General features: G+C 36.0%; 1 protein-coding gene across 2 annotated transcripts in view; it reads right to left on the bottom strand.

Moving 5' to 3' along the window:
* The window catches only part of ALCAM (activated leukocyte cell adhesion molecule), a 253,315-nt gene that overhangs the window by 10,754 nt on the left and 226,145 nt on the right, over positions 1-16,416 (bottom strand). The window contains exons 8-14 of one of the 2 annotated variants that reach the window (XM_027868663.1): positions 15,735-15,867; positions 12,425-12,537; positions 9,729-9,864; positions 9,473-9,606; positions 4,631-4,763; positions 2,294-2,332; positions 1,839-1,956 (exon numbers count right to left, since the gene is read on the bottom strand). In XM_027868663.1, coding sequence (XP_027724464.1) covers positions 1,839-1,956; positions 2,294-2,332; positions 4,631-4,763; positions 9,473-9,606; positions 9,729-9,864; positions 12,425-12,537; positions 15,735-15,867 — 806 coding nt within the window. The remainder of the gene's footprint in view (positions 1-1,838; positions 1,957-2,293; positions 2,333-4,630; positions 4,764-9,472; positions 9,607-9,728; positions 9,865-12,424; positions 12,538-15,734; positions 15,868-16,416) is intronic. The other variant, XM_027868664.1, reaches the window with a different exon arrangement.

Here is a 16,416-nt window from a genome sequence, read left to right as displayed (position 1 = left end):
ACTGTTGGAGGGAGGATTCAAACAGTGAATTGGAGGGAGTGGCTTGTGTGTAAAAGGAGATTTGTGATGGAACACATAGTGTTAATCAAGATTTTTAGATCATTTTATTTGTGGGGAGGAGTTCAAGCTGAAATCATCCTTCCAGCATATGATGCACTTTTGGTGAATTTTTGAACAAAAAGTTGGCTTAATGGGGTATAGTATTAAAAAGACAACTTATCTGAAATATGGAAAAAGTACAAAATTGAAGTGAGAATTCAAAAAATTATTAACTTTTTCCTTTAAAGAATACTCACTAATCAAATCCCTTTTTTGAAAACAATACTGCTAACCTTGTTACTTAGACCAAGTTGGCCTGTTTTAGCTTTTCACTGGGCCTTCATTTTGAGAAACAAACAAAATTTGGAAAAAATATAATCAAGAATTAAACTTAATTTGGTTGCAGCAGAGCACATTCCACATTGAGAGGCGGCTGGTAAGCACAGTAAACAGAGTGCTAGGCCTAGAGTCAGAAGAACCTGAATTCAGATCTGGCCTCTGATACTTACTACCTGTGTGATTCTGGGCAAGTCATTTAACCTTGTTTGTCTAAGTTTCTTCATCTGTAAAATGGGAATAAAAAATAGCATTTATTTCCCATGACTGTTGTTAGGATCAAATGAGATATTTGTAAAAAAAAAAAAATGCTGAGCACAGTGCCTTGTAGATAGTAGGTGTCACATCAATATTTCTTCCCTTCCCCTTGTACACAAATCCACTCCAGGAAACTGTATCTATACATATGGCTAGATATCCATAACTATTTTATGACCTTAAGTTCTTTTAGGGCAGACCAAGTGATGGTCATTTTTGTCAATTGTGAATTACATTTCTGGTTAATCCTTAGCCCAACTGAAAATCATAGTATCTCTTGGTAGAAAAATGAGATTTGAATCTAATAAGTCTAGAGGCTATAGGGCTTCTTGAGGAGTCCTTATTCAAGGAATGTTTTCTTTTTGAGCCCAAAACATATTGGCTTAATATGTCATTAGTACAAGTCATATTTCAATGGAGTTGAGATTTTAAAATTTACTTCAAAATTTACATTACTTTGTGCATTCAACTTAAAATTCAGCTTTTTTTATTGGAACGGGAAATGAAATGACCTCACTCCAATAAGCTGTGAGTTTGAACAAGTTATGCCACTTCTCTGAACCCCAGTTTGCTTATTTGTAAAATAAGGGAGCTGGATTTGATTTCAGGTACCCTTGCAACGACGACATTCTATGGTGCTATGAGATGAAGCCAAAGAACCCATGTAAAAGAATGGGTACATTATCCCCTAATGGGGCAGGCTCCACTGGTCTGAGATTGGGTTCGTGGTACCAACAAATCCCTATGCCATCTCAGCAGCCCTGGTGGTATTTCCATGGGCAGAGTAAAAGCTGGGATCTCTATGAATCACCCAGCAGCCCCTGTAGTGGATAATCTTTTCTAACCTCATAAGAAAAAGCCACCAGATTGTGGCTAGTCTTGAACTGCTGATCTTCTTGAAAGATAAGTTTAATAATGCCAACTAAATGGATCAGAAGATTAACTAAATGACTCTGACCTGAATTTGAAACTAGTGGGCACACATGAAACCAAACCCTAAGGTCATATATCCAATTTTTACAAAATGTGAACTGGAAAATCAAAACAAAGTCCTTTCATTTCAGCAACAGCTGATCATTCCAATTTGGGAAAGAACTCTTCTTTAGTGTTTAAGGCTTACATGCAATTGAACAGAGAAAAATGAGCAAATGCTTCATGCATTTTAAGCAAGTAAATGCTAAATCTTTTTTTTTTTAAGGTCTTACTTTGATTTCTTCATGTACAGCCAGTAGACAACACCAGCAACAAGAGCTGCGAGGAGGAGGCCGACGACAATCCCCACTATTAACTTTGCCTGGTCATTCACTTTCTCTTTATTTTCATCTAAAACAAAGAAGAAAAGTCCATGCAATTATAGATGATGTCAATGATTTAGAGTGGAAGCAAATCTAAGCTGCTAATTCTAGTTACAAAAACAAAAGCAAAACCAAGAAAAGAAAAGAAAAGAAAAGAAAAGAAAAGAAAGGTGTACTATGGATCCATGCAAACTTTACTTGTGTGATTGTTAAGGAAACATTTTTAACATTCTTACTAGCTTGTCTCATCTACTATTTTAATTCCAGTCAAAATTGTGGACAGCTGGGGAAATTACTCATTCAATGATACTTCATAAATCTTGAGCTGATAGCCAAGGAAGAGAAGTCTGTCGCATAGTACCTACCACTTATATCGTCTGCCTCATCTTGTTCTGGAATACTGACTGAAATGAAAAATGTTAATATGAAATTAAAAACAAAATCTGTTGATATATGAAAGTCACCTTTACCATTATAGTATGATGTTATAATACTTAAAGACAAAAGGCCTATCCTACAGCTAAAAGGGGAAAAGATTACACTTAATGAAGCATAAAGTTCTCTACAAAGAAAATAACCTCATCTTTAAAAAAAGCTTCAGAATTCTTTAATTCATGGGAAAATGCACAGCTGACAATGTATAGACTGACCATGAATACTCTGGTATTCATTTTATTGTCCACTATCAACAATAGTTTTGTGCCTAGGTGTCAGCCACATGAATGGCCATCTCAAAGTCCAGAAAATGGATATAAGATATTGACTGATGAGAAAGTGAAATTCAAAAAAGAAGTTTAGGCTGCTAGACACAGACTCCTCAGAGCAGGACAAGTAAATAAATATGTTTGAACTGAGCTGAAGTTTTCCCATAAGAAAATACTTTTCTTTTGTGTTTTTTGATCCTCCCCTCCCACCCCTTCATCTACCTATTAATTCATGACATTCTTCTCCACTTTTGATCTGATCTAGACCCTTATCTTCATTCAGGTATGTTCTTCTGCGGTTAGCTAACACCTAGGAATAGCTTGTGACCACATCTGAGGTTGTGACCTGATAAAAAATAACAACTTTCAAAAAATGTCAACAGACTCGTCTCTCAGCGTGGAGCCATATAGCAAAATGATACTGCCTCGGGAATCAGAAATCTTGGATTCTAGTCCCTGCCCCACCATTTACTAGTGATTAATTAACAGTATAGGCCAGCTAGGTGGTACAGTGGATAGAGTGCCAGGCATGGAGTCAGGAAGATTCATCTTTGTGAGTTCAGATCTGGCTCCAGACACTTCCTAGCTATGAGATCCTGGGCCACTCATTTAACCCTGTTTGCCTCAGTTTCCTCATCTGTAAAATGAGCTAGAGAAGGAAATGGCAAACTGTTCCAGTATCTTTGCCAAGAAAAGTCCAAAAGAAGTCATGAAGAGTCAGCCATGACTGAAAAATGACTAAATGACAACAAATTAGCAGTGTTACTTGGGCAAGCAAGTTATTTAAACCACTCTGGCCCTTAGTTTTCTTAGGCATAAATTTAGGGGTTGATCTAAAGTCCCTTCCAACTCTATAGTCTGAATCTATCTGACTGACCTTGGGCAAAACAATTTATCTTTAAATTAAACTCAGTTTGCTCACCCATAAAAATGGGAACAATACCTACCCTGGCTACACCCCAAAGTGCTTATGAGGCTCAAATGAAAGACACTATAAAAGAACATTGTAAAATGTAAAGTAAAAAAGGTAGGATTTAGGGGGGCTCCAGTCTTGACCAGCCCTGTTTTAAAGTTTAACAAAGATACAGTGATAAACTATATATTAAAAGATGGTTTACAATTTCATGTTAATGGTAGGCTATTGTAGTCTGATAGAGTTAAATATTTAACTTGTAATATGCTGGTCAAATTTTCATATTGGCAAAGTTTCTACCTCCCTTTGAGATGGTTTAATTTAAATATATTATCAAAATTTTAAAATATGTATCTATGTGTTTGTGTGTGAGTATTATATGTTAGTATATCTGTCGGATACAATTACATATATGTATGACATATAAATATAAATATATATATATATGTATACATATATATATGCTTGTATTCAGCTGTAGCTATGTGTTGGGCTGTAAAATTTGGATTCAGATAAAAGGCCACAGGTTCCCCACCCCTATGCTAGACATTAAGCTGAGAGTTCAAATCTTAACTTTGCTGCCAATTTTACTGTAGGGGTTAAAATCAATCTATTTAACTTCTCTCTCTGTCTGGACAATAATGTTAAGAATATTTCTACGTAAGACTTTAACAGAAGGTAATAAATAAAAGCAAATGGAAATACATTTGGGCCTGACATAGTTACAGGAATGTTTTAAAAGATAATTTCTTCTTTCACTTTTACTCTCAACGCAAAAATGGCATAAGCAAAAACAATTGAATTCACATCCTTTGCAGCTTAGGGAGGAAAAGTCCCCGCATAGAATGTGGATTCTGATCCATGCATCATGAAGTGACTTGATTGTCAGACAAGACTATTACTTGACAGACACAAGAAAAGAAGAATCTTATGAAAAATGATAGTGGGTACAAAATAACAAATGCATAAAACTTACCATGATGAGGAACAGGAAGATGGAATTGAAGACTTTAAACTAAAGAGGGTTAACCTCAGTTTGTCTTATATTTATTTATTTTTTTTAAGGTCAGAAATGAAATACTCACTAGCAGAGACATTCAAGGAGTTTACTGTTCTCTCCAGCTGGTTTTCTGCTGTGCAAGTTAATGTAACATTCTCTTCAGGGGAAATGATAATTTTACTATAATACCTGCCATTGATATAAGGGGACTCCTCCGTCTGTAAAGGAAAGAAGCAAAGTCAATTTTGAAAGGGAATTTAACTAAAGAGCCTGAGATAAACAATAATTGATGCATTGAGATTGTGACAAGGTGCTGTTCCTGGGAAGTAATGTCTATAGCAGAGAAAAAGTATTAAATGCATTACTTGGGGTCTTATTTACATTTCTATTTTAATTAAGCTCCTGATTTTTTAATTACTCTTGCCTCCCTTCATTAGAGAGTCAGTCAACATTTCCACAGTAGGAGACAAAGAGGAGCTAGGGGAAGCAAGTGTGGACCTGGGAGGAAGTAGACCTGAACTCTAGTCCTAACTTGGCTACCAGCTATCTAAGTAAGTTTGAAGAATCGCCTGCTCTTTTTTGACCTCAAACCAAGAGAATGTTATATACAGTAACAGTAATATTGTTTTAAGAACAACTTTGAGCAACTTAGTAATTTTGACTATTATAAATACCCAAATTAATGATAGAGAAATGAAGGAAGGAAGAGGCTATCTGCATCCAGAGAAAAAACTGATAAATAGAATTATATATAGAATGATCTTACATATATAGTGTGTGTATATATATATATATATACATATATACACATACTATATATACACATTTGCAACTAATGGTAGCCATCTCTATGGTGGGGAGGAGGGAAGAAAAAAGGAAAAAATATATTTATACATTTAAAAGGAATAGCATCTTTTTTTTATTCTACTATGTTATAGTAATGCTTATTTTATTTCATAAATTAAATATAAAAGTAGGATTGTATCTCTGAGATCCTACCTGAAAAATTCTGTATTTCATAATAATGCTTTCCAATCTGTGGGGCATGAACTTCTCAGTTGCCAATGAGTTATTGATATGAGTTCTCAAATAATGACTCACACATGTATGATTTACTTTTCAAATTTATGTAGCTGTATTTTATTAAAATTTTTAAAAACCTCATAATAGCTTTTTATCATGTATTTTCTCAATCAATGGATTTGAATGGTACAACTATTATCACAGAGCATTTGGTGGTCTGGGAAAATTTTTGTTGTTGAAAAGTTGCCCACACACTCCAAGTGTGAGAATAATATATAGAGCTTCAATAAATTATTATTCCTAACACGCAACCCTCTTAACAAATGATTAGTTTTCATTATGCAATTTAAATAGAACTCTGCTTCATTCGTTTGTTAAGTGTTCTTCCCTATAATTATTAGTGATAATGATTAGTGATCATAATGATTAGTGATCTTTAGTTATGATGACTGTGAAATAATCTATCCTCAGCAGTGTTATTTGTATTGCAAAAATTACCTATTCTGAACAATTAGTTGTTGAAAGGAATAGATGTGAAAAGGATAAACTAAGTTGGTTGGGATATGGTACCACTAGACTTTAATTCCTGAGTGGTCCGGTTAGGTTTAATGTGTTCTGAAGGCAAAGAGAGAGTAGCCTTCACCCCATCAGTTTGTATATTTAGTCTTGCTTCTCAAATTCCTACTGAACACACTGTCTATATTGTATAATAATCACTTTCCGGTGGAAAGATCACTGAGACTGAACTTAGAGGGTTCCAGGCTCATCTTTGATGCTTACTACTTGAGTGAGCTTGGGCAAGTCACTTAACTGCCCTGGGCCTCAGTTTTTCCTCACCTGTTATAAATGAGGGAGTTGGAAGAGGGGATATCTGAGGTCCCTTCAGCTCTAGATCTATGCTTCTGAAACAGTGTTGGAAAGGGGATAGAGGGTTGGCCTTAGAGTTAGGAAGACCTGAGTTTACTTCTTATCTCTGACACATACTGGTGATGTGATTCTGGGCAAATCATAACTCTTTAATGCCTTAGGCAATTCTCTAAGATTGTAAGCTTCAGAGCTACCCTGGTGTAAAGAGTCGCCTCACAAGGCATTCCATCTACCAATGAAATCACAGGTCTAGACTAAAAAAAACCCAACACCCTTCTTTCTTGAAAATTTCATGGGAGTATGCAACTGCAAACTCCTTATGTGAAGAAGCCCTTCTCATTATGTATGTAGCCCTCCTCTGACAATATCTAGAACAGTATTAGGCACATAGCAGTCGCTAAAAATAAAAAAAAAATCACCCATCCATTCAATGAAAGAAGCACCAGCTAAGAGAATAGAAGGATTCACATAAGTCTATCACCACTTCAGGGAACATAACCAAAGAATAAAATAATGACAACTTCATTTTTGTCTCAGAAGCAGAACATCTTGGTTTCTACACATGGATAGCAAAATTTCCAATTTTCCACCATTCAAAAGAACTTTCATATAACACTTTCTTTGGATCCTTGATTTTATTCCTAGTTCCTCCGACCCGGATATGGTGCCTTTACACTTTTCTAGGTTGATTCTCTTTTCTTATGTTGTTGATACTATTGCTATCTTAAGGTTTTCTTTATCAATGTCATTTACATAAACTGGAATAGGAAAATGGATACAGAAAACAAAAGCTGATCAATTCACCAAATAAAGCAAAAGGCAAAGGAAAGCAACACAAATGATAAAAAAAATTAGTTATTTTCAATAGTAACGCTCATTGCTAGCAAATCAGGTTTCAGGGAGTGTGTATTTCTTAGGTATTGACAGACAAGCAATACGGTGTAATGTAGAAAATGATGAGCTTAGGAGTCAGGAAGATCTGTGTAAGAATCCCATATCAGAAAATTAGCTGTGTGACCATGTGTAAATCACTTAACCTCTTAGGCATCAATTTCTTTATATATAAAAGGAGGGGGTTAAAATTGAGATTTCAGAGATGCCATCCAGCTCTAAATCTAAATCATAACTAGGATTTCTGCCCCCTCTTTTGCATTCTTCTATGCTTAACTATGGCTACAGAGTAGGATAATCAGAATTACCTGTCCCTGAGAACACTGCTCCTACTAGCATCAAGTAGCTGGTAAGAGAGAGCTATTCTTGATCACATATCCCACAAGCTGCAGGGAAGAAATACTGATTATACACTTCATCAGAGATAGAGCGCATGTGTTCTACCCCTCTCTCTAATCTCTGATCATTCTGTTTGGGGACATTATACATCCCTGGCAGTGTACATCCATATAACCACACACAATGCCAAAACACAGAAAAGGGAGAAAGACACAGAATTTGATGAGATATGTGATCATCATCACTCCATTTTCCCCTGCCATGATATGTGAACTGACTATTCTAGGAAATGGTATTGCATGACCACCTGGGTACTGGGGAAGATGGAACAATTTTAATTTTAAAAAGAAACTGACAGCCTTTTATCTTGTGTCTTATGACCAGTCCAAAGCAAAACAAGAGGTAACTGAGAAGTTAATATCCCCAAAGAAATAGTCCTTAGCCAGTGCCAGAGAAAGCAGTTCATGTGGCGTCTTTGTATATTTTAAAAAATAAAGGAACATATTAGGGAAACCATTAAACCTAGTCTTCAACAGCTTGTTATGTTTTCTATCTGAAAATCCAACAGATTGACAATTTCATGGGTTTGCAATTTTGAACCCCCAATGATAAGCCAGATTTTCACTCTTTTTGATATTAAAATTGACATGAGGTAATGACCAGAGTTTACATCATAAGAAAAAGACATTTGTAACTCTTATACTCAAAGACCTAGTTTTCTTTTAGGAGGCAATGGGGGGGGCATGAAATCTAAATTCTACCTTAGCACACAACAGAACAAATTATTATTTACCTTCCTCTTCCCACCTTATGTCTGAAAGGGCCTCTATATATGGACCCAACTCTGGTATAGCCACAGGAGGCCATATGTTCAAATGAAATAACTGTCTAGCTGTTGCGGGGTGGGGAACCTGCAGCCTCGAGGCCACATGTAGCCTTCTAGGTCCTCGAGTATAGCCTTTTGAATGAGTCCAACTTTTACAGAACAAATCCTTTTATTAAAGGAATTTGTTCTGTGGAATTTAGATTCAGTCAAAGGGCCACACTTGAGGACCTAGAGGGCCACATGTGGCCGCAGGCTCCTCAACCCTGATTCTAGCACTATGTTAGGAAATAATTTTAAGATGGACTATTCCTTAATACAATACAAGGAAGCAAATTAATATAAGCCACTTATTACACTTGAATATGTAAATGTATGAAGCACCAAAGTGTTCCTGTTAATATTTTAATAATTTTCATAGTTTAGGAAATAAGGACCACTGACTATCTTATTTTACATTCTTTTCAAAAGACAAACTTAGACACCCACAGACATTGTAAGTTTGGCTCTTTTCATGGCTCTGGGAAAAACAAAATATAGGGGGGGCATCATGTTATAGTGGATAGAGAGCTGGCCTCAAAACCAGGAGGACTGGATTTTAATTCCTACCTCTGAAAAAAAAAACTGACTCTGGGAAAGTTGTTTACATTTTTTTTTCTCAGTTGTGTCTCAGACATATCTCTAAGACTACTAAGTGGCCAAACTGCATTGGTAGAAAGGTCACCAGGGAGCTCCCAATACCAAGAAAATCACAAGTCAAATACCTATTCCCCTTATCTCTAAGATAAAAATCAATTTTAAAAGTTTTGGGTTTCCTTTTCTTTCCTTTAGTGCTGTTCAGAAGTTAATTAGAAAGTTCTCTCTTCACCTCCTAGAATATATATAGAGAAAGTATATGTTGATACTAAACCAGCCCCACATCTGGGCCACCAAAATGAAACCTCACCAAGATGAAGGAAAAACAAAGAGAAGAAAAATACTTGCTTGGTTTATGACGCTTCCACTGCCTGTAATTGTCCACTGGACAGCCGGCTTGGGAAAACCTTCCACATGGCAGGTAATTGTTTTAGACAATCCATTTGGATCAGTTTTCTTTGTCATTTTAATTTGAGGTTTTCCTAAAATATCAGCATAATTAAAATATTGTGGTGAGCTGACTGTGATGAATGAAACCAACTACAGAATAACTAAGGTTTTTGAAAGAAACATTGGATGCATATAAACTGCTCTCCTTTATTACCTTCCACAATTAGAGTCAGAGATTCTCTTTTCTTTAACCCTTCTACCTCTTGTAGATTAGTTTCACAAACATAGTTCCCAGCATCCTGATACTGTAGACTGGAAAATGATGGCCTAGATCGCAGCTTTGTGTTATCCTGATTAAATGAAAAAATTAATTATTTTGCATGGCTTAGTTATAACTGTAGGCATATTTACTCAAGAGTAATTAAGATCTAGACTAATATTTTTTGACAATCTAATAATCAATTACTCCATTTATCCTACTCGTGAAAATATGAGGGTTTTTTCCTGTCTTTAGATTAAAAAAAAACACATGAAAACAAAGTGTTTTCTTTATTTTCTCTTGTAAAACCGGTAGAAAGAATAATAATAATTATTATTATAATATCTAACATTTATATACTAGAAGCTAACATTTATGTTAATGTCTATGATGGGCTGGGGATTATGCTAAATAGAAACTTCAGTTATTATCTCATTTGATCCTCACAACAACCTTGGGAGAAAAGTGATATTATATCCCTCATTTTACAGATGGGGAAATTGAGGTAAACAGTGGTTAAGTGACTTACCCAGGGCCACACAGTAAGTAAGTATCTGAGGCTGGGTTTGAACTTAGGGCTTCCTAACTGCAGGACTCATGCTCTATCCACTGCACCACCTAGCCTCTCATTGACATAGCTTGAAGTCTACGACTGTGTACTGAATAGTACCATTTCCTCAAAGGGATGGCTTCTGTATGCTAAAATGTATAAATTTACTTTCTTTGTCTGATCTTCATTGCTAAGTGAGATATAAATGATTTTCAAGATATCCAAACAAAATTACTAACATTATTATTATAAACCCTGACTAATGCAATGAGACATTGGAGAGAGACACTTGCAAAAGAGTAAAAGTTTTACCTAATGACCTAGAGGTAAAATGTATATATGTCACTAGCGTGGCAGCAGTGGTATGTCAGAGAAACAATTGGGCCTTGTTGTAAGGAAGACCTGGGTTCCAAGCCAGCCTTTTATGCGCATTGTTAGTGTGACTCTGGACAAATCACTCAACCTCTTGATGCCCTTGGCAACTCTCAAAGGCAATAGCTTGCAGCGTATTTGCTGACCTGTACTGGTAGAGGTGGTGTCCTCACTGGGAATTTTCTATGTCAATAAAAAGCAGAGGTCCAGATCTTACTACTATAAATTTTTAACCTCGGGCACTTGTACAAAAAATAGTAACTGCAAATGGCAGTAGTAATGATATCATTGCCACACAACTCAAGAGTGCTTTGTTCACCATAACTCTCCCCTTTTCTCCAACCACTGACTGGATGGCATTGACAGCATTTGAGAACAGATAATCAGCCTGCAATAAAGAATTCAACCAATGATCCTTTCAGATGACACAAGAGATGGTCAATTCTGAAATAGGTATAAGTGACAGCAAGTGAAACTTTTAGTGAAAATGTACTGTCACGCTGGTTAGCCCGTTGGACCCCTATGGCTACTGGTCAAACTGATTAACCTGTAGGGTTCTCTGCACAGTATCAGTTAAATATGTATCACCTTGGATGCACAGCATGTAGAAAAAATCTTAAAGTATCTCTGGGTTTAAATTATTTATAATTATTTATATATATATATTTATAATATATATACATATAATATAACATATAATTATATATATACATACACACATATGTATCTAGGTGAATAGAACATGCTAGTTGTTAATAACTTATGTATCTATACAACTCATGAGGATGGTCTCTGCCCACCACTGCTTCAAAAGTATACCCTGGGGGCAGCTAGGTGGCCCAGTGGATAGGGCACCAGCCCTGAGGTCAGGACAACCTGAGTTCAAATCTGCCCTCAGACCAAACATTTGACACTAGCTGTGTAACTCTGGGCAAGTCACTTAACCCCAAATGCCTAAAAAAAAAAAAAAGAAAAAGTATGCCCCAATTGCACTGTTTAAGAATTGCAGTCAAAGGATCATGACACTAGAGGAAACGTACAAGATTGACTTCTGACAGCACTGGTGAAAAAGAAATGGATTTTTTTTATAATTTTCAGTGCTGGGGTCAGGGTCATTTATCTCCATTTTTGGCACAACTTCCCCAAACTCCAAAGGAGCAAATAACAGTTGCACTTTCCCATCTGTGGTACTAAAAAGATCTAATGATTGGACATGAGTATCTTTTACTGAGTTTCAGACAATTACTCTGAAATATAGAGAGGAATTATTAATGGAGGCCTATCAAAATTTTATATGTTTCACGTGTGTTCTTAGTACTTGTCCAACAAATTGATATTCATGGCAATAGTTTTTTTTGTTTGCTTGTTTGTTTTAGGTAATTGGAGGTAAGTGACTTGCCCAGGGTCACACAGTTAATAAGTGTCAAGTGTTTGGTTTGAGGTTAGATTTGAACTCAGGTCCTCCTGACTTCAAGGCCAGTGCTCTATCCACTACACCACCTAGCTGCCCCCATGGCAATAGGTTTTAATGCAGTATGCATTTCTAATTTTGTTTAAAAATTAACATTTCTAAAAAACTAAAGCATCACCTTAAATAGAGTCTGTTTATATAATATTCTTACCTCTCTATCATTGCATGAGATATGTAATATTTTTCTGTACAACATAAAATGACTGTACTCTAAATAGTAATGAATTTAGAAAGAAAGCTAGTAAAAATACTACTTACTTTCAACCAAACAACAGTTGCATTCCTGCTTGAAGATATAGTACATGTCACAGGAAGAGCATCTCCAATCTGCTTAGTAACTTCTCCACTTGGGTTAAGGGACAAATCTAAATCTGTGAAGCAAAAGAACTGTTTGAAATGCAAACCTCAGAAAATTAAAATATCTGAATATTGTTTTTGGAAAGGAGGAAGTGATGAAAGAATCAACCCTAGCAAGTGATTTGAAATCTAGACCACATTTATATGACAGTGAATTGGACTGTGTTCTGATTACTATGACCATCCAATAGGTAGTGTGGATCGCCAAATGGTCAATACAATTAACAGGCTTGATGTAGAGGCTACCTTTAAATATCAAGTTGATTTAATTTCTTCACCAGGGAAAAAGCTTTGTTATTTCTGGAAGGAAACAAACAATATAAGGGGAAGTGTTCCTGGAAAAGAAGGTAATTTGTAAAATATGAAAATCAAGCATCTTTACAGAACTTATGATAAACTAAAAAAAAACCAGGAAATATTCTAAAACTTTCTTCACAGAACACTACTAAATTCGTTAGACTCATAAAACATGGTTTTTGCCCTTTTCATCTGGTTGAAAGGTTAGACAATAGTTACACTTACACATACCAGCAGAAAATAACATTTTAAAGAATACAAGGTACAAATATCCCTACATATATATAGAAATCTACATCTATCAGACATGTGAAATGTTTCTTTAAAGAGCTTAGCAGTTTAGGGAGAATGGCCTAAAGAAAATATCCCTGCTTTCTCAGTTTATCACTGATTTTCTAAAAAAAATGCTTACACTATAACACACACAAAAAATCATTTGATAAATTAGTTGGTAGAAGTGGATTTGAGTCTCAAATTCAGGGCTAGGTAAAGCAAAATATTTATTTAGATGGTTGACTTATGGCATGAGAAGTTAGAGGGAATTAACCTAAAGGTTGGTGATGAACTTTAGCAGTCATAAGGGTAGTTAGTACATGTGGGTTGGGGGGCAGGGTAGAAAAAAGTTCATTCCCCCCCAATTATCTGGGGGAGGATAATACTTTTATAGGCTGGGAATACTTTCGTATAGTCAGCTATTTAGTTATTCTGGTCTTACTATTCTACCTATGGAAAAGAGAACAGGTTTGTTTTCAGGGGAAAACAAGCAAACAAAAACTAAAACATGTTACCAGTATTCCTTTTAAGAGAACTAAAATGTTGATTTTTTCTGGCTTCTTTCTTAAAACCCAACTGCCACATTCCAGCCTTGCATTTCAAAACTAAAATGCTTTAAAAAAAAAAGCCCCCACAAACACCTGAAATACAATTAAACTGTCACATCCTTCTCCTTATTCATATTCCTATCACTGATGATTATCAAGACACCTCCGTGACTTTATTATCACCTTGTTCTTCCAACTAGATACTCAGTTAACAGACATTATAGCTCTCATTTCTTGGGATTTTGCCGTCTCTTTCAAAAGCAAGCAAGCCTTAATCTCCCCTAAGGCTATGGATTCTTTACATAAGACCCTTAGAAGCAATTTACACATGACATCTTTCAAAGGCATGGCTATCTACTGGCTTCATTTCACCTGTGTCACCAAAAAAGAGTAAGGCTTGGAAAGAAACCTATTAAGGAAGCAGGGCAGTCCTGGATGAATTGTCCCAAAAATGGCTACTTTTAAACATATAGAAAAGTATGGCAGCAAAGTCCTTACCTAGGGGTGTCACTGTTCTCCCAACAATTGTTCCAAGTCATAGATTTACTCAAGTCAATACAAGATGAATACTGGACAGAACAAGACAACTATTTGTGGAAAAACATTTCCTTAATAGTCTTATTCTTTTCTCTTGCTACTTAGAGTGTGCTCCTAATGACATATTAAAATGTTGCCATTGCTTTATATTATGCCAACCTGTATTAATAATTAGGAATTGGTATATCTATCTATCTATTTATCTAGCTAGCTACATTATCTACCTCCCTTCCTGAATCTCTACCAGAGGCTTCAGCCTGAATCCTCTGAAGTAACCCCCAAAAATGTCATTTGAAAAGGAAGTTTAGAACCTCTTTCCCAGGAAAATTCTGGAAGGACACTGAAGTCTCTCTTCTCCTTGGAAGCAGGGTGAAGCCTCAGGCTCAAGGGATTAGACCGCATCACCCAGAAAGAAAGATCTCATTGGTACTACAAGATATCAAAATCTCATTACAAGACTGATCTTCATCTCCAAGGAAGAATAATGCATACACTGGGCAGTCTTTGAATTCTGAGTGCCTCCAGGACAACATCGCACTGGATCCCTGTCTCCACAAAACCTCTTCTCAGACTGCACCTATCTTGCCAGTATCTCCACAGGATGGACTGCCCCAAAGGGGAAAATCAGTCTTTAGGAAGGTCAAGTCAAGTGTTTGCTCTTGATGTGCTTCTGTGCATCTTTCCTTTTGCTTCCCTGAGCTCACATAGCTTTAGTCTACAGATTAGAAGCGCAGGTTAAAAGAGAACAAATGTGATCCTGAAGAGGACTTTGATCCTGAGGTTGCTTCTGCTTTTAGATTCTCACTGTCCACCCATCAATACGGTTTCATTGGCCAACGAAATTACTGTAATAGCCTTGATCTTATTCCCAAAGCTGAATTCATTTTCACTGGTTTTGGTTATGGGTATTATGCCCTATAATTTTTGTTCTCTATTAAATAAAGTCTTAAATACAACTTCCGTAGGCCAGCTGCTGCTTCTGTGAATTTCAAGAACAATCAGGCAGTTCTTCACATATATAATGATTCATTATTCCATTAATATCCATAACAGGTACCAGTTTCTTCTGCTACATATTGTGGGAACTTAGGATGATACTGGATTTTCAGCACAATTGGAAGTTGCATTAATTAAATCCATATATGTCATAAACTTTGTAATACAAACACTGAACCAAAGTGCTGCTGATACTGATGAACTTAATTAAGTCTAATGAAACCAGGTTACAACTGGGGCAGTAGATGGAGTGCCAGGTCTAGAATCAGGAAGACCTGAGCTTAAATCTGGCCTCAGGTACTTACTATCTGTGTGACCCAGACCAAGGCACTTAACCCTGTTTGCCTCAATTTCCTCATCTGTAAAATGAGCCAGAGAAGGAAGTAGCAAACCACTCCAATATCTTTGCCAAGAAAACTCTAAATGGGGTCATGAAAAGTCAGACGTGACTGAAATGACTGAACAACAACAACACCAGTTACAACTTATTTGAAGAAAGAGTAGTATTAGGCTAGAAATTGCTTTCTGAAACTGTGCATGAAAAAAATAAGGTAACTTACAGTGCACTGTGATGGTTGTGGAAGCAATCATGCTTTTTTCATCTGTTAGAGAACATTTGTAGTCTCCTGTCGCGTTTCGTCTCACATCTGTCAATATATAAGTATTCGAGCTTCTTATCCCTTCTGGCTGTCCCTTTGGATAGAGGTAAAACAGCTTATGATTACATTGGGTAGCAAAGATGAGGACAATAGTATTTCTTAACGACTGTGATATAATTCCTTCAATTTTGAAAGGGAAGAGGTTTGCTTCAATGGAAAATATATGACTTGTGGTTGGAATTTAAATATAAATGTTTGGCTTTTTATTTTAATGTTATATTTTTTGGAGGGGAAGAAATGAAAGCATTTTATTATTTAAATTATTTTAAAAATAAAATTGGTGAAATGTATTTAAATACAATTAATTATTATTAAATTATTTTAGAGCCACATAGCCATATAGTTCTTGGGAAAATGATGTTCATTTGGGTCCCACGTCCAGTTGGTGCTCTGAGTGGAGTGAGATGCTTTCTTTCAATAGCTCTTGGATGGGTGTGTTGTCCTGGCTACATAATTCTCAACTGATACTTCAGGTATAGCTCAAAAATGTCCAAAAGGATTGTCTCTGTTTTTAAGATAGAGAAACTGAGGCACAGAGAAGAGACAGGACTTTTTCAAGTTCATCCTATGAATGACTGGCAAA

This window comes from Vombatus ursinus, unplaced genomic scaffold, assembly GCF_900497805.2.
Source record: "Vombatus ursinus unplaced genomic scaffold, bare-nosed wombat genome assembly UNPS02001419.1, whole genome shotgun sequence".
In the NCBI taxonomy this organism is placed as follows: Eukaryota; Metazoa; Chordata; class Mammalia; order Diprotodontia; family Vombatidae; genus Vombatus; species Vombatus ursinus.
This window is presented reverse-complemented; position numbering and strand designations above follow the sequence as displayed.